A 19,446-nucleotide genomic window follows, 5' to 3' on the forward strand; every position below is an offset into this window, starting at 1 on the left:
ATCTCTTCCTCTTCCTGAAATCAATAAAGACATATTTAAAATAAAATAAATAAAATAAGAGGAGAGGCAAGAGCTACAATGGCAGAAGCGTGGAAAGCAATTACAAGATAATTGCAGTGATTTAGGAAAGAGATGATAATGGATTGGACTGGAGTGGTAGCCACACAGGTGATGAGACGTGGTCAGGATTTATACTGAAGGTAAACAGAAACAGAAGAATCAAGAATGGCAATACTGCCTGGCTGGCAGGGCTCCGTGGCTGAGCATCGACCTATGATCCAGGAGATCCTGGTTTAAATCTGGTCAGGGCACATGCCTGGGTTGTGGGCTTGATCCCCAGCAGGGGGTGTGCAGGAGGCAGCTGATCAATGAATCTCTTATCATTGATGTTTCTATCTCTCTGTCTCCCCTTCTCCCTTCCTCTCTCTGAAGTCAATAAAGATATATTTTTTAAAAAAAAAAGAATGGCCACACTGTTTTTGGACCAAACACCTGGGGAAATGCCATTAATTGAGGTGAGGAAGACTGTAGTAAAAGCAGGTTTAGAGTAGGAGAAATATTAGAAGCTCAGCTTTGGGCTTATTAAATATAAAAATTTTTACTAAGATATCTGAGTGGAGATGTCAAATAGAAACTTGGATGCACAAATCTAGAATTGGAAGAGATCAAAGTGTCCATGGTATTTAAAGTGAAATGCATGCGATTATCTAGGGAGTGAGTGTAGCCAGAGAAAAGGCCTGAGGACTGAGCTCAAGAGCACCTTGGTGTTTAAAAGTTGGAGAGATAAGGAGGAACTAGCAAAGGAAACTGAAAGACAGCAACTGGTGAAATAGAAGTGAAATGAGAATGTAGGAATTAAAGTGAATAAAGTTTTTCTAAAAGAGTGTTCTCAGCACAGTCAAACACACAGATAGGCTGGTGATTCACCCTTGGATTCAACAGCATGAAGGTCATTGGTCATCTTGTGCTGTTTGGGAGTGATAGGACAAAGCCCTGATTGAACCAGGTTCAAGACAGTAGGATGACAGAAGTTGACACCACGAGTGTAGAAAAACATTTATGGAGCATCTCTTCAGTACCAGGTACTGAAGACACAGAGGAGTAAGGTGTGGTCCCTGCCTTCAAGGGACTATTCAGAGTTTGGAAAATAGAATTTATAATCCCAGTGTGATAAGTACCATATTAAAGACATATTCAAGGTGCTAGGTTGAATTTAGGAGAAACTCATAATTTGGACTATGCCATGTCAAGGAAGGCTTCCCAGAAGTGGTGCCCAACTGAACCCAAAGGACAAATAGGAATCAGCTTTAAAAGGTGGGTAAAGCAGTGGCAGAGGGAGCAGCACATGCACACCGTGGAGGTGTAAGAGAATAGGCACCTTTGTCAGCTGAAAAGATCATTGTCACATTCACCAAGATGGAGAATTCAGGAAAATAAACAGATTAAAGGGTGAGGAATGAAGGCTTTAGACAAGGATGAGTGTAAGATGCCTGTAGAATTTCCAGGAGATTTAATAGGTAGGGAGAGATATCTGGCTAGAGTTATGGGTTATGAGTCATCAACAGACAGCAGGTGGGTAAAACCAAATCATCTACAGAGAATATGCAAAGAAGTGTGCAAAGAAGAGGACCTAAGACAGAGCCTTGAGGGACCCTGCCATAGAAGGGAGGAACAGAGGAAGAGCAAACCTATAAAGAAACCTGAGTAGTGGTCAGAAAAAATGGGAAGAAATCTAGGAAAAGAGGGTATCACATATACCATGGAAGGAATGCATTTTTTAAAGCTGGGAATAGTCAGAATATTAAATGCCACAGGGAGATCAAATGAAGTAAAGCTGGGGGTCATCCTAATTCCAAGCCAGACGCTCCTGAAGAAACGACACTGTATTGCATCTCCATGGTGTTCCTGATCTGGATTCAGGCAGCCAGTTGTGGTTCCAGAGGCAAATTTGCCAAGATTCTCAGTCTTGCTGGGTAGAATGAACAGTGTGTTGGATGTCACTTTGAAAAAGGAGGCTATGGTGGTGTAGCAACCATTGGGGCCCTTGAAAACTTGTAGCATCCTTGACTTCCCACTGCCTTATTCTAGGAAAATAGTTGGGAAAAAGTTAAAGCCTTAATACAAATGACATCAACTACAATTTTACCTTATTTTGTGCCCCACACCTTAAGTGTAGAACAGTAGAGACTATAAAGAGAGTAGAAAGAACAGTAAGAGACTTTATCCCAAATTCAGGATTTGGGAGAAAACTGGGTACTATGGATGATCACCTTTGTGAGGTATGGCTTAAGAAGTAGGGAGGATCACCCATTTAATAATTATCACCACTTACTGGGTGCCTATTTATGTCAAATACTACATTACATGCTTTTTAGAAATATATATTTTTACTGATTTCAGAGAGAGGAAGAGAGATGGAGAGAAACATCAGTGATGAGAGAGAGTCATTTTTCAGCTGCCTCCTGCACCCCCCCCCCCCCCCCCCCCCCGCTGGAGATTGAACCCAAAACCCGGGCATGTGCCCTGACCGGGAATCGAACCACGATCTCCTGGATCATAGGTCGACACTCAACCACTGAGCCACACCGGCTGGGCTACATTACCTACTTTAGTGTATTCTCATTTGTTCTCCACAATAGCCCTGTATGGTAGTTTCCAGAAATTAAGGAACTTGCCCAAGGTCACTTGGCTGGGTGGAGCTGGATTATATAAGTAATACATGTTTATTGTAGAAAATAAAGATAAAGAGAAGAAAATATAAATGATCCATAATCTATTACCCAGTGATAACCCAGGCTATCTCAGTCCAATACCCTTTCACTCTGCTGACCAAACTGCTTTGGCTGTCCTTTTTGTTCTGTACCTTCTTGCATCTCTTTCTTCTTTATGGCCTCTGCTTCTTCCCCATCTTTGCTTGCCTCGGGTCCTAAAGTCCTGGACAACCGGCATGGCCTGGGAAGTGCTGCCAGGAATGACTTAAGTGCGGCCTTTAATGCTGTCAGACCACACAGCCCTGCCCTTCCCCTTTTTGTCCCTACTCTAGCACTTTTGAACTTGTATCCTTAAATGCTCCTTTTAATAAAAGAGCACATTTACTCCTCCTTAAAATGCCCTGTAAGGGATGTTCTCCACCCAGGCCCTTGTTTGGGGCACTGCTGGTATTCTCTCACACACCCCTCTCTGTCTGGTCATCACAAGTAAAGTAGAAATAACAATTTTTTTCTTTTTTTCTCTTTAAATCCTCGCCTGAGGATATTTTTTCCATTGTTTTTCAGAGAGAGTGGAAGGGAGAGAGAGAGCAACATTGATGTTTGAGAGAGACACATCAATTGGTTGCCTCCACATGCACCCCAACCGGGGCCGGGAATTGAGCCTACAACCGAAGTATGGGCCTTGGCTGGAATCAAACTTGGGACCCTTCAGTCCACAAGCTCTCACCACTGAGCCAGACTGGCTAGGGCGAAATGACAGTTTTCAAGCCACTTACAGTAACATCAAAATTACTTAATATTCTATAGAAGCTTTCTTGTGATATGAAGATGATGTATAATTTTATTTTTGTGTTCATTTTATTACACAATGAATACGTATTTATTACAAAAGGAAAATACAAATGCCCCAAATCCATGATTCAAGGGTAACCCATTAATATCCTGATGTTTTTTCTTCTAGAATACTTTTCTATGCTTATATTTATAAATATATGTGTGTATTATAAAATGGGATCATGCTGTCTTATAATTTGCTTTTTTCCATGCAAAAGTATCTTATGAGCATCTTTCCAGGTTAATAAATATACATTGATCACATGACTTGTCTCTGAAAAAAATAGTGTCCAGTTACCAAAGCAGAATGCCACTTTGATTCTCAGGGCTCCTGTTTGGGCAGGGCAAGGGCAAGGCAGGTAAAGTCAGAGACCCAGATGACTCACCTATTGTGTAGCAGGAGGTAGCACAGAGCCAAGAGTGCCGCTGGCAGTTAAGGTAGATCCAGCTTCCGGAGCTGTTTTTTTTTTTTTAATTCTCTCTTGCCCAACAAGAAAACTTTTCATGCTTCTTATATCTCTGAACCATACATGTTTCCCCCAGTGAATCTTGTCAGCTAAGATCTAAACATTAAAATCAAGCAATTGTTCTTCTGTAACTTTTGTTTTCAAGCCTTGAAGCTACTTGATGAAGTGACTGTCAGAGTGTGTTTAGAAGAGTAATAGGTTGAGAGTCTTAATTCCCAATATAGCTGCTAATCCTGTTTAATTCCCCCAAAGACTTTCAGTCTTAGGTGGTTTGTCTTTTCTTTCTTAGTTGAAAGACTGGTGAGTCACAGACTACAGGAATGGAGGGCAGGAAGGTAGTATTGGAATTTGTGGTTTGTTGGGAAAGTGGAGCTGCTCTATTTAGGAGTTCTTTCAGAATACGAAACATTGAATGTTATTTAAACAAGTGTGTTTCCTCTATTACTGTGGAACTACATTGACAGCTTCCAGGTTGTTTTTGATCTATCTTATATTTTGAAATTAATTCCATTTTGACCCAGATTAAAGTGAACTCTTCTGAGATATTTAAATGTCTGCCCTTCAATCAAGAGAGTGGGTATTGGTGTTTTCATATGAAGCCTGGATATTTTTTAGCGAAAGAATATGTAAAATAGTGAATTTTCTGATAACTGAGAATTTACACATGGACAAACATAAAGAGAAGAGCGGGGGAGGGGGGGAGAATTAGATTCTTACGTAAAAATAAAATTTGTTCATATGCATGTAAAGTATGTCAGATATGATGAAATATCCTTTGTTCAGGTACACGTAAAAGTCTGATGACTTCTTTAGATTTCTACAAACAGTAGCAATCCTGATGCTACTATCCACAATTAATGTATTGTGTAGTTTCAGCTATATTGCATCTTTGTCTTTCAAATAAGAACAAAAAAAGCAGGATACACCATGTAATTTTGTGGCATGTAATGAGGAACTTTTATTAATGCATATTTACAGTGTCTAAAGCACCTGGCGTTTGCTTTTTCTTTCTCGTTTCCCCCATTAATCTTTGGATAAAAATCTCTGGTCTCCATTGTAACTGTCATTAGATCTGGGCTCTCCATTCTCCTCATTTTGTCCTTATAAGGCTATCCTGTTTTATCACTTCCTGCTTCAGCTCCTGACTTTTTCTCTCTTCCCCTCTCTCTCTCCTGGGGTGGATGCTTTTTCTCCATGTGGCAGGGCTGTAACTGTTCACAGCTGTCTGAAACGCCAGTGGACCTGGAGCAGCTTGGAGTTTTAACTTTCATTTTACAAAGAACATCATGTTTGAATGTTTCAGCAGGCAAGTTTTAACTGGCACTTACTTCTTGTTTTTCTAGAACACTGAAAATCCCCCCCAGCACTTTAGAAGGGGAATCCTGACTGCGTTAAAGAAGAAGTGGGAGAACCCAGTGCCGGGAGCCGAGTCGCACACGAACTCTCTGCGAAACAGTGGCACTGAGGTCAGGCACAGAGGCAACCATCCTCCTGCTGAAGCGGTGAGCAGCTCTGTCTCTGCGGCCGAAGCTAACCGAGAGGGACGAGTCCACCCCAGACCTAGACTTGGATCACCTGCTGAAGCCCATATTCGGGATCCGTATCCCCGTGTTGAGGACAGTGAGCATCTAAAAGACCACTCAACAGAAAATAAGAAAATGGAAAATTGTCTAGTAGGAGAATCCAGGCATGAAGTAGGAAAGCCTGAAATCAGTGAAAATACAGAAGCTGCAAACAAAATAGAGAAATATAATGTTCCGCTGAACAGACTTAAGATGATGTTTGAGAAAGGCGAACCATCTCAAACCAAGGTAAGGATTGGGAGGGTTTGAAACTTGCCGAAGCCAATTGACATAAACAAACAAAGCCGGTTTTGTAACCCAGAACTTTGAGTGGTGGCAAACATGTGGTCAGCATGTCTTTTGAATCAAGTTAAGTGAGTTAATTAAAAATCTTGAACTATTTGCATAGATGGTAAGATTTGTGAATCTCCTAACCCAATTTCACGTGAAATCTAGCTCACACTGGGCTTCAGGTTGATGTCTGGAAATGAAGAGAGTTTGATGCCAATAGGATTATGTGTTTTTGTACGCTTGCCCTTTTAATTTGTCTTCCTGTGTCTTTTGTCATTTGTCGGTGTGGGGGGTGGAATTACTGCTGAAGCGTTCTCTTGGACACAGCTGCGGGCTGAGTGTTAGGGCCAGAGTTTAACGTTAAGACTGAGGCTTAGTTGTCTCTGCTAGCTGAATCCCTTCTCTTCTTCTCAACTTCCTCATCTGTGCCTTCCAACAAATGTTTTCTATCAGCTAAAATCCTCTCCCAGGAAAAATCAATGAAGATAGCCAGACTAGCTGTAGCCTTCAGGATTTTTGACTTGCAAATGCACAGGGTTGCATTTTCCTACAACTGCTAATGAAATTTGATCCTTCGTGTGGATTGCAGACCAGGTCCCCAGAGGGAATTACTTAACTAGAAAATGAGTTACATATGTTGGTGACTTATAACAAAATCCAGGGGCTGCAGAACTGGTAAATTTTTCCAGTTTTCTCATACTTTCCTGCATATCTGGCTTTGTACAAGAGGATGGTTTGTTACAACAGTCATTATAATGAAATAAACAGATATGATGGGAAGCAAAACCATCATTTACTTTAGATTCCATCTAGATGGGAAAGCTGAAATTTTTAAGCTAAATATTTGGCCCAAATCCCTATATTTGTGAAGTAATGGTATGAAGCGTTCTTTCTGAGATAAAAATTAGTAACTATCCTAATCCTCAATTATATTTGGGGTGACTTATCAATCTCTTCCCATAACTTAGTTCCTGGAGCTTTCTTGCCTAGAAATGTTCTTGAGTGTTTAGGGCTCATCTATTTGAGAATGTGGAAAGAACTTTTAAAGGTTTTCAAACCTAGAACCCTGTTCTGTGAATGAGTTTTAGCTCTATTTTAACACTGAAACCAGTTGGCAAGAGACGTAACCACAAAGCAGTTTTACAACTTTTATTAAACTCTCATCCCTCCCAACTTTTAGTCTTCTAGGCCTGCCAACTCCCTCTTTCTTCTTTATAGTCTTAATAAAAAATAAAAATTAATGTAAATGGGAAGAAGAATTTTAAATGGAAGAAAAAATGTCAGAAATCCTAAATAGAGAGGAAGGGGCTTTGTTGTGACTCAAAGCACCATTGTGAGTCTCCTCCTCACAGACCCTGCTAAGGGGCAGGACAGCTGATGTCATGCCAGCACATACAATGTAGGTTCAGTGCAAAAGGCTGCTGCATGTCAAAACTGGCCTAAGGTAGGAAATGACTGGGGTTGCAGCAAACAAAAATGCTGATTATGTGTAAGGATCTGGCGAGAGACTTTTTTTCTCATAAATGCCTGGTGAGAGATGGGTCAGAACAAGCCTATCTCTTTGTGGCTGGTCAGAGTGGAGAGAAAGACTCCTTATATAAAGAATTGTGAGTCCCCAACCCAGTTTCATAGGCACTGGGCAGCTACAGTCTAGGAAGATTGGTGGTGGGGGATGGTTGTCCTATGATTGGGCTTTTTAAAGTGCCTTTTAAAATTTCTTGAATAAATAGTCATTTGTCATTTAATGGACTGCTTAGGGAGTGTAATACACAGCAGCCCTTGGTTTTATAGCTGTTTCTAAATAAGTATCATTATCCATGTTGGAAATAGTATAGATTTCTTTAAAAAGTTTTGTCTACTATTTCAGTTAAACTGTTAAAAATTTTGTCTACTTTAGGCTAAGGAATAACTAATCAGTTTGAAACTAGGTTATGGTTATTGTTAACATAATTTCAGCTTTAACATGGATAAGGCTTTAATCATTAATTTGATCAATTTGTTTTTCCACTTATTTATGCATTCATTGATTGATTCTTGTTTGTGTCCTGATCAGAGCTCAAACCCAAAAACTTGGTATAGCAGAAGGACACTCTAACTAACTGAGCTACCCGGCCAGGGCTTCATGGTGTGTTTTTTTGTTTCGTTTTTAATCCTCACCTGAGGATACCTTTTCTATTGCTTTTCAGAGAGAGTAGAAGGGAGAGAGAGCGAGAGCGAGAGCGAGAGAGAAACATTAATGTGAGAGAGACACATGGATTGGTTGCCTCCCGCACAAGCCCCAACGGGGGCCGGGGATGGAGCCTGCAACTGAGGTACGTGCCCTTGGCCGGAATCAAACCCAGGACTCTTCAGTTCACAGGCTGACGCTCTAACCACTGAGCCAAATGGGCTAGGGCTTCTTCGTATCTTTTAAAGCTTCTAGCTAGCCATATTTTAATTGTGTTAACTTGTTTTATATTACTAAGATAAAACAGTACATTTGACTAAAATAGAAGTATCTGAAATAAAAATGGAAGATTCCTTGTCCCATCCCCTTTTCACTTCTTTGCCACTTCTCTCCCCTTAAACTTCTAAACCTATGAATTTCCCTTAAAATTTTTGTTCCTCTTATCATTAGGATCAGTATATGAATGGCTAGCATCAAAATGCCAACAAAAACCTTACTTGTTAAAATGAGAGTACAACTGTCCTCCTTCAAATAGTCCAACATTTTTGTGGTTTTCCTTCTTGTAAGTTTCTGGAAATGACACTTGGTATTCTGTTAGCTTTACATAACACTGGTATATAACAGTGTGTATGTGTTGGTGTAGTGGAGCAAACCCTTGAGAAAATAAGGAAACTAAGCTAAAGTCTGATCTGTGTTCATCAGATATTTTATCCATAGCCCACGAATCTATAATCTACATCAGAGAAACATTTTATATTTGCCTTCTTGAAGAATGGGTAGGTGTCCATAGGGAATCTCTACATTGTTATAAAATTATTTATAACATTTGATTTTCTCCTCTCATGGTTAATAATTGCGTGTGTTCCCCTGTCTACTTAATGTTATTTTACTAAGATTTTTCTTCTGCTTTCTTTTTTTTTTTAAATGTTTTTATTGATTTTAGAGAGAGGGAGAGAGAGAGAAACATTGATTGGTTGCCTCCTGCACACACCCCGACCGGGAACCCGCAACCGGGGCACGTGCCCCCACTGGGAATCGAACCTGCAACCCTTTGGTGCACGGGATGACACTCAACCAACTGAACCACACCAGCCAGGGCTTCTTCTGCTTTCTTAATGTCTCAAATAAATTATTTGAAATTAAATTCCAAGAAGAATGCAATTCTGAGAATGTTCATAATTGGTATTAATTGCATTTTTTTTAACTTAATTGCATTTTTTTAAATCATAATTTTAAGATAAGCTTAGAGAAGAAAGGGACTTGAATAACTGTCAACATCACTGTGGTCATCCTAATGTAGGGGAGTGTATCTTTAACTTGCTTATCAGAGAATTATAAATCTTAAATTGACCCAGCACTGCACCTCCATTAGATATATTGCTAGTGTTTTAAATATGGATAACCAGTTTTGTTAAATAAACACAAAAGTTATCTTTGTTTTTCTATCAATGCTGGTTTTCTCGTATATCCTATTTAATCTAATTTTTTGCTGATTTATTCATCTATAGTTTATAGCTTCTTCTATGATTTCAAATGTAAATAAGAAAACCCTTGATCTCTATAGTGGATCATTTCTCATAAAGACCTCATACTAGATAAATAAGTTTTATTCACCCCTAATTAGTAACTTTGAGTAACTGTTCAGTCTTTTGTGGTATGATAATAATGGATCCAGGTATAAAGGTGCCAGTCAAGGAATTCTCATCTTTCTCACTGTTTCTTGCCCTAAATAGCTGTCCTTGATGCGCCAACTGGAGACCAGTCATCTATTTTCTGCTTACTTTTATGCCAACTAACTACTTAACTGGTTTCTAACTGGTTTTCATTACAATAAAACACGTTAGAAAGTAATAGCAGGGGACTGGAACATTCTCTAAGCAATGTTGGCTACATTAGAGTTTGGAGGGTCCAGAAAGACATCATTTACCCCCCAAATATTTACCATCTTTGTCTTCTTGCTATTGGACTCAGTCCTGGATTAGGTAACATAGGTGTGTATCCAGATGAATGTATTAGTCATTTCCTCTATCCTTGTAACCTATCAATGAGTTACAAGGCATGAAGATTGTTGACATAAATCCCAGAACTATAAGGGATTGTAAGAGGTTATTTAATCCAGCTCACTGCTTCAGGCAGTTAAGATATTAAAATCTATATTTTTATAGATGGAAACAGCCAAGGTCAGAGGAGTTAACTGATATACCCAATGTTGTGTGGCTAATTAATATCAGAACAGGGACTGAAATTGTGTAGCACCCTTGCTACCATATAACATCATCTTCATGAATATTATAACTGTTTATTGGAGAAAAGCAACTGGCCATGGCCTTACACAACTTTGAAATCTAAGGAAATGGGGGGAAAATTAAAACATATCAACAGCTGTATTCTCCAAAGAATTTAGCTCTCTATCTTTCTTCTTCCCACATTGTATAGTCTCTTAACTGAGTGCAGCACATCAGGGCAATGAGGAGAAGAAATACATTGTAATACAGCAGATTTGTACTAAAACTCTTGAGTTAGAAGCTTATGGCTTTGGGAGGTTTGTTTTTCTTACATAAATGAAATCATTACCTAAACAGCTTCTCTCTCTTTGTCTCTCTCTCCCTCTCTCACACACACAGTAAACCAGAAAGGAGATGAAAAAGCCAAGTAAACCAGGAAAAAAGAGTAACCATCAGCTGCGTACAGTTGTGCGCGGTGATGCCCTTATCATTGCATGACTAGTTTTTACATGGTTTTAGTCACTGTGTATTCACTGTTTTGTATGCTTCATCTTTTGTTTGGTCTTTTTTATATAGACCTTCCTGTGTAACTTCCTAGTTCATGTGGTTACCCTTTTATGGCCACATGGTATTTCATTATACTGTTTAATCATTCCCCAGTAATTAGGTCCTTTTTTAGCCTAATAAAAAAGCTCTAAGCATCTTGGCAGAAACGTTTCGTTCTTAGTTATTTGGGATGGGGGGATATATTACTGACGTGGTGCTATCACGGTTGAAAGATGTAATACATTAAACATTCTTCTTACATATTTTCAGCTTGTTTTCAAGGATTATACTATTTTATAACACTACTAGTACAATCTAAGGACATAGTTAATTCTCCAGCACCTCATCAGCATTTGGCTTTATCATTTTATCTGTTTATATTAATTTAATAAGTACGAAGTATTACCCTGGCCGGTGTTGGTTGGGCGTTGTCCTGTGTACCAAAGGGTTGCCAGTTTGATGCCTGGTCAGGGTGCATGGGGGAGGCAGCCGATGGATGTTTATCTCCGCCTCCTCTCCCTTCCTCTCTCTCTAAAATCAATAAAGACATTAAAAAATAAGTATGAAGTATTTCATACTTTTCTCTTTTTTTCCTAATTGTAAGAATAACACATCATTTTTGTAAAATGCTTAACAATAGAGAAAAAGTAGAGCAATCCCACCACTGGAGATCAGTGCTTCTTCTATATGTGTCGTTTTACATAAATGAGGCCTTATTTTTTCTAAGAAGATTCTTGGAGAAGGAAATGTTTATCTCGCAGCACTCTGAGAATTTAAGGCCAGATTTTATCTACACCCTATAATACCCATGCATAGTTCAGCAAAGTCTTATTTTTCCTTAAAAGTTTTCCTTCCTCCACCCTTGACTGTGGAGGGATAAGAGTTTGCAGGAAGGTCAGAGTTGAAAGGTTTTGAAGGAAGTGGCTGAGAGAGGTAGGAGCCTCTCAGTAAATTAGTGTTGAAAATCAACTTTTAAAGAGAATTTTTTCTGAAAATAGGGGTACAGGGGACAGGAAATCCTGCTTTTTACTTGACATTTGGGACCTAACTTATTTTATTTCTTTAAAAAAATTTTCCAGAGAAAAGAAATTCTGTGTACTACTGGCTAAAAGCCCCAAACTCTTATTCTGTTATTTGTACATGTTGATGTGTTTATGGATTCACAGAGAATATTTAAGGGGTGTTCACACTCAATAGAGTTACTACAGTCAGCTGACAGGAAGGAGGACATGTGGGGTGGGGTGAGGTCAAGCCATAGGAAATTCCAGAAAGTCTTAAAAGTATCTTATCTTTTCTCTCTTTTTTTAACAGATTATGATTAAGGCCCCCTCAAGCATCTGAAATAAAAAGGGCTGAAATGCAATCAAAATGTGTTCCAGAAGAGTGTTTTAGTATTAGAATTCCTGTGTGTTTTTTTCTTTCTGTGCTCCTCTAGTTCCTTGAGAAATATTGTAGGAAACCCCTCCTTCTTCCTGTACTTCAGATTAACACTTGTAAAATGAGGGTCATAACATTCATAGTAAATGCGTTTGAGATCTTGTTATTTTGGATATTTGAGTGGTTTGGAGGTGAAAAAGTATTTAGAAAATGCTTAGTGCTTCACCTGGGATTTCATTAAAAGCCATCTCAAGCTATCTTCCTCCTCAGAGCCAGGGGCAGTGTAACTTTGATTTCCAAAGATGTTTCTCTCTTTTTCTCTAAGACCAAAAAGCTTTGCATGTTCACTTTTTTAGTCCTTGAAAGAAGGTAATCAGAGTATTGATACTCTCATGAGCCAGAAGGCTCTTCTTTTTTTAAAAGGCTCTTTATTTAACCCAAAGGTTTAAATGAAAAGCTAGCAAAGATTGGAAATTTTATGCATCTAAAACCAAAAAAAGTCTCTGCCCTGCAGGGCTTATGTTCTGGTTCTAAATGGTCTTGCTCCCAATAACACCAGTGCAGAGTCTTCCCACGTGACTATAGGTACAGACAGAAAACTGAACTCTCCGCAGTTTGCGAATGTAACACATACTCTTTGAGTTATACTTGAACTTTACCTTTGACAGGATGTAAATATTTGAAATACTGCTGTAGTGTTAAGAATGCAGAACCTGCCCAGCCGGGTGTGGCTCAGCTGTTGAACATCGACCTAGGATCCAGGAGATCAGGGTTTGATTCCTGTTCAGGGCACATGCCCAGGTTGCAGGCTCCATCTTCATTCTGGAGCGTGCAGGAGGCAGCTGATCAATAACTCTCTCATCATTGATATTTCTGTCTCTCTCTCCCTCTCCCTCCCTCTCTCGGAAGTCAATAAAGATATATTTTTTAAAAAAGAATGCAGAACCTGTTCCCTTCCAGTTAATTTAAAAAAGTGTATTTCCAAGCTTTCTCTCTTTTTGAGCCCTGAAAATTCTAATTTTTATAGCGATCATCTTACAGAGCAGCAGTATTTGGGATAAATCTTTGGAATTTCCTTTACTTTGATTATCTGCAAATGAGAGAAGTTTTTAAAACAACAAAAAAATGTGGATGAGAGTATCCTGCCAAATTTATCTTTTCTCTTTGGCCAGTGATCTTCATTTTCAGATTAGGGGCTGCTCTGGAGCAAGAGTAGGTTGCATCATATGAGTCACATGGGCGTGATTAATGGTGCAGCTGACCTGAGTATAATGTCGAAAGGTTAGATTTGCTTCAGCTTATCTTGGTTTTTATTAAAAACAGACTCCATTTGTAATGTAAATAGCAAAGCTGACTGGAGATAAATTATGATAAATGTATATTGAATTTGCAAGAAACTATATTCTTTTTGGTATGGTACAGGCAAACCAATCCTTGGCTCTGACTTCTGAAGTGGTATGTTTTCTTTTTTCTTTTTCTTTTTTAATATATCTTTATTGATTTCAGAGAGAGGAAGGGAGAGGGAAAGAGAGATAGAAACATCGATAAAGAGAGAGTCATTGATCAACTGCCTCCTGCATGCCCCCTACTGGGGATTGAGCCCAAAATCCGGGCATGTGCCCTGACCTGGAATCGAACTGAGATCTCCTGGATCATAGGTCGATTCTCAACATCTGAGCCATGCCAGCTGGGCTGAAGTGGTATGTTTTCTATTGTGGGGGGTCGAGGGGGCAGGACTTAAAATAAGTGATAGTTCAGTCTTAAACTTTACTGTCGAGTTGATTAATCCACTGAATTTAGGTCTAATAGCTATTTACTAATGTTGAATTCAAAAGGGTACTAATACTAGATTTCAGTTATCTTTTCTACTTCATGTTATCTTGAAATGTAAATGATAGGACCTGTTTGAAGGCTCTCGTTACAATCCAAATAAACATGACATCTGTGTACTATGGGAAAAAAATATGTATCATTCACTTTTCTACTTTTTGAAAAAGGCATGGTCTCTGCCCTCAGTAAGCTTTCAGTCCAGCAGAGGAACACACAGCAGTTTGATAAGCATTGTCATGGAAGTGTAACCAGGTACTTTGGGTACTGGGGAAGGACTATGTAGATTTACGTAGGACTGGTAGGACAGACTTCGCAGAGGGAAAGTTGCTTAATCTACACTGAGTCTTGCAGGAACAAGCATTTGTTAGACAACAGAAGGATAAAACAGTAATCCAGGTAGCGGGGACTCATTTACAATATCATGAACCTCACAGCAGTTTGCTTTTCCTGGAGGGTAAAGGGTGAAGAAGACAATGTACCCATAGAGGGTAGGTAGGGCCCGATCTAGAACTGGTCGTCTGTGGCATACTAAGCACTTTAGATTTAATTCAAGGAGTAATCAGGAATCCTTAAAGAATTTTAAACAAGAGAATAACATGGTAACTTTGGGGATAACTACTTTGTATTACTTGGGATAATGGCAGCATCATAGAGACTTGATTGGAAGGTAGAAGAACCATTTAGAAAGGTAGCTGAGTTGTCCATCCAGGGCAGCAGCAGCAGGGATAAGGTAGGAGCGGGAAGGGAAACAACAGATACTGCCATCAGGATTTGGCACTTTGGAGACACATGTCTTTGTCATCTGGGACATGAAGATTCCCCTCAATGACTGTTTAAATTATGAGGCTTTCTGGGTAAGCCGATTAGGTAGTGGTCATTAGAGAGCATAACCTAGATAGAGGTAGCTAATTTTTCTCTGGGCACCTGTGAATATGTAGTACTTGATACTTATTTATTTTTGTTTGTTTATTTTTGTTAATCCTCACCAGAGGATATTTTTTCCATTGATTTTATTAGAGAGTGGAAGGGAGGAAAGAAGGAGGGGAGAAGAGAGAGAGAGAGAAACAAACATCGATGTGAGAGAGACACATCTATTGTTTGCTTCCTGAAAATGCCCCGACCAGGGCTGGGGATCAAACCTGCAACCCCAGGTACGTGCCCTTTACTGGGAATGGAACCCGTGACCCTCTAGTGTGCGGGCCGACACTCTAACCACTGAGCTATACTGGCCAAGGTGATACTTATAATACTAAAAATACATTCTGTGGAATATAAAAACAAATATAAAGTCTAATCTCTTCCGTATTTTATTTATAAAGAAGATTTGCAGTCCTCCTTTTTGAACATTGCATCAAGATTTCCCATCTTCTATGCAAAACTTATTTCTGGGTTTTGTTTTCCAAACAGATTCTTCGGGCCCAAAGCCGGAGTGCGGGTGGAAGGAGGATCTCTGAAAACAGCTACTCTCTGGATGATTTGGAAATAGGGCCAGGTAAGCAGAGAGTTCCATGTGCATGACGTTCTCTGGGAAGTACTCATTAGTAAACAGTACCTTTTGGCCTCAAAGTCAATGCTTTTGAAGGAAGAGTGGCACAAATTAAAGGAAAATCTGTCTGTTAGATACTGTTACTGGAGAGATGCATGGATTGTCTTTCTCCGTTGCTAGTGGGAGTGAGGTATCCCTTTCCCCACCTGGTGCTGGGGGTCGGGTCCTTGTGATATCTTGAGAAAAAGAATTTTCCGAGACTGGTACGGGAGGATGAGTGACTTTTATTTGCGTGGAATTTATATCCTTGGGTTTCCAGTCCCATTTCCCTTAATCCAGTCCTGGAAGATGTGCAGCTGAGGTTCAGTAGAGCTAGAAGCAAAGCCAGTGCCCAAAGTTTCCTTTCCACATTGGAATTGGGTCCGGATTAACATCAAGCTAGTTGCAGTCCATCAGTCCATTGTGTGGGGTCCACATGGCTGTGGGCCATGTGGGCCAAGGCAGGAACACGAGAGTCCTGCAAGCCAGGAGTCAAGCACAGGCAAGCAAGAGGCAAGACCGCGAACCAAGAGAGTGAACTCCTTTGTTTAGGAGCTTAAGTATCTCAGATCTTCCGGAGGTTGCAGTAGCCACACTGTTCTGGCCAATGACCTGTTCCAGGTGTGACTGACAGACAAGTACCTTCCCTTTGTCACCCAGTCTTTACTGGGCATGTGTCTAAACTGCAGCTTCCTGGCAAAGCTGCACAAATGACTATAATATTTGTCCTTCCCTTTGCTCCTTTCTTGCTAATTAGCAACTAGGTTAAAATACAACAGTATCAATACAAGCCATTCCCAAATCTCATTGCTCTCCACAAATAGCTTCTCTGTATTTTTAATCCGTCCTTGTCAGTGGTAACCTGTGGTAAACATATGGTACCTTTGCAGGATTCCAAGGGAAGTACTTCCGACAATTTTGGCTCCTTAGTCATCTGAGGCTTGAGGGGCTCCCATGGATGGGCAGTATCCCCTATCAAGATTGGTTATCCTAAGCCCTGGCCAGATAGCTCAATTGGTTAGAGCGTCATCCTGATACACTGAGGTTGTGGGCACATACAAGAATCAACCAATGAATGCACAAATAAGTGGAACAACAAATCGATGCCCCCCCAAATCAATAATAAAAAACACAGATTGGTTATCTGCACTACCAACATTAACAAAACACCTTGAGGGTGGAATTATTATGTTTTGAATGGCATATAAGATACTGCACAAAAGAAAAGCAATAAATTAATAAACATAATAAAATCATCAGCCTCCTAATAATCAAAGAAATGCAAATAAGATGACATTGAGATCTAATTTTTTTCACATGTTAAATAAGCCAGAATTTTAAAGTATACAATACTCAATTATGATAAAGGTTCTCCTTTTAATACTGGGAAAGTGAGTGAATATTACCATATAAATGACAGTTATATTCCCGCTTTCCTTCTTTGTACTCTTAATAGAAGAAATTGATTCCATTAGATTACAATAGCCCCAAATTGATTCTCTCGAAACCACTGAAATCACATTTTATCTTCTAATAAAGCATGTTCTTGCATGCTTCCAGGTCAAGTGTCAACTTCTGCATTCAACTCGGAGAAAAGTGAGACTAGGCGAAATCTGGAGCTCCCTCGCCTGTCAGAAACCTCCATAAAGGATCGAATGGCCAAGTACCAGGCAGCTGTGTCCAAACAAAGCAGTTCCACCAACTATACAGTATGTGTTCTGCATCATTCATCCATCCATCCATCCATCCATCCATCCATCCATCCATCCATCCATCCATCCATCCATCCATCCAGCAAATGGTCACTGAGCACAGGAACTAGAAATGTCACCAGACCCTGACTTATGAGCCCTGGCTTCTTCTTTCTTCCCCCACCCCCATTTCCTTTTGACAGAGATCCTATTGTAGCTTTATTTTTCACCCTTACCATGTTCTATCCTGTCTCTGCTTTCCTAGACCTCACCCCACTCATTTTTGTGTGTGTGATGTTACCATTCAGTAATGTCATAGAGAGTTTTCCTGTCTCTTCTGCTTAATCTTGTTGTTGTTAAAGTAGTAGTATTTTATTAGTTTTAACAGAAACATCTATTTTATTTTTGTTTTTGAGGGAAGAAAGGGCAAATAGTGGAGAGAAATAGATATATTTGACATTAATATGGGGTGGGGTTTTTTGCAATTTTTTATTGATATATAATTTATATGACATAAAAATCACCATTTTAAAGTATATAATTCAGTAATTTTTAGTATATTCACAAGGTGGTGCAACCATCACCACTAATTCCAGAACATTTCCATCACTCCAAAAAGAGACCCCATGCCTGTGCAATCACTCCCAATTCCCCTGTCAACCACTAATCTACTTTCTGTCTTAATGGACTTGCCTATTCCAGACATTTCTTATAAATGAAATTGTACAATATATGGCTTATTAATCTTTACTCCTTGTGATGTAATGATTTTCTAAAAAAATAGAATAGTAGATGAGAAAAGGGGAGAGAAATGACAAGATATGACATGCTTAGTAAGAACAAAAAATTAGGTCTTCTAAATAAAATGGAAGGTCTTTCTGCCCAGCTGGTGTGGCTCAGCAGTTGAGCTCCAGGAGATCGGGGTTCAATTCCCAGTCAGGGCATTTGCCCAGGTTGTGGGCTCAGTCCCCAGTAGGGGGCGTGCAGGAGGCAGCCGATCAGTGACTCTCTCTCATCATTGATGTTTCTCTCTCTCTCTCCCCCTCACCCTTCCTCTCTCTGAAATCAGTAAAAACATATTTAAAACTAAAGTAATATAAAATAAAGTGGAAGATCTTTCCATTTTATACTTACCTAGGCTTAACCTGTGGAATGACACTATGGAACTGCTTAATTGAAGTTACCTTTTAAATGCATCTTATTCATATATACACACACGCGTACACATACCTCTATATGTATCTTTCAAATATTTGTTTCTTCTAAGATTTCAAATTACAAACCATTAATCTCTTGATGTCCTATTTTTTAACCAAGGTGGAAGACTAGTATTGAATTTTATTTCTTCCCAAGCAGTCTGAAACTGGTGCCTATTGGAAATTATAATGTGTATTTCAGCAGTAGGGCCTTCTTTTTCCCACATTACTAAGTGTGCCTTTTCCAGCAGCATTTATTGGTGGCCTAAGTCTCTGGGCAATGAATAATTTCATCTTGATTTTTCCCTGTAATTTTAAGAAGAGGTGTGTAAATCAGCAGTGAGTGTGAAAAATGAGCAAACTTAGACTTCTTTTGGAAGGCAGGTCAGGAGATACCCCAGATCGGTGAACTGTTCAGCTTTATTCCCTCGTGTTGCAGGATTTTGCTGCTTCTCAGGCCCTCCTGCTATAAACATTCTGACCAGGTGACTTCCTGAGTGGAAAAACCTGTTCGGTGACTTTTTTTTTTAACTCCATATACTTTCTGCAATGCAGTTCGCCATCTCTGAAAATTTTAAGAGTTGAAATGCTTTAGGAATTCTTGTAAAAAGTACATTTTATCTCATACCAAAAGAATTTCTCAGGCCCCTTACAGAGGATGGTTGTAACAAGGCATAAACTGTGGCAGTGATTCTGGAGGCTGGACTTTGAGATGGGATTAGGAATGATTGGTTGGGCTGTCGGTACGGTTGTCTTCCACAGTGCCCGCAGCCAGCTCTCCCTGTAGAGGTACCTCCAGAATGTGTGCCTTAATCTGGAATTCCACACCTGATTAAGTCAGTCTCACTCACACTCCCTTCATTGGCCCTATGGCCATAAATTATTTGTTTTCTCCCCAGGCCTAAAGAATCACAGAGAACAGAAAGGTACTAGATTACTAGCAGATTAACAGTAGGAAATGCCCATATTCATCTACCTCTATATTAATTTTGGGTCTAATAGATAAAGTTAATTTTAATATCTT

General features: G+C 39.6%; 1 protein-coding gene across 5 annotated transcripts in view; it reads left to right on the top strand.

Annotated features, from left to right (window-relative positions):
- Nucleotides 1-19,446, top strand: part of LIMA1 (LIM domain and actin binding 1) — a 76,465-nt gene that overhangs the window by 39,647 nt on the left and 17,372 nt on the right. For 3 of the 5 annotated variants that reach the window (XM_081127158.1, XM_081127159.1, XM_081127160.1), the window contains 3 exons: nucleotides 5,356-5,823; nucleotides 15,418-15,502; nucleotides 17,096-17,244. In XM_081127158.1, coding sequence (XP_080983284.1) covers nucleotides 5,356-5,823; nucleotides 15,418-15,502; nucleotides 17,096-17,244 — 702 coding nt within the window. Of the gene's footprint in view, nucleotides 1-5,355; nucleotides 5,824-15,417; nucleotides 15,503-17,074; nucleotides 17,245-19,446 lie in introns of all 5 variants that reach the window. The other 2 variants (XM_081127156.1, XM_081127157.1) reach the window with 1 other exon arrangement.

This window comes from Miniopterus schreibersii (assembly GCF_964146895.1).
Source record: "Miniopterus schreibersii genome assembly, chromosome: 2".
Taxonomy (NCBI): Eukaryota; Metazoa; Chordata; class Mammalia; order Chiroptera; family Miniopteridae; genus Miniopterus; species Miniopterus schreibersii.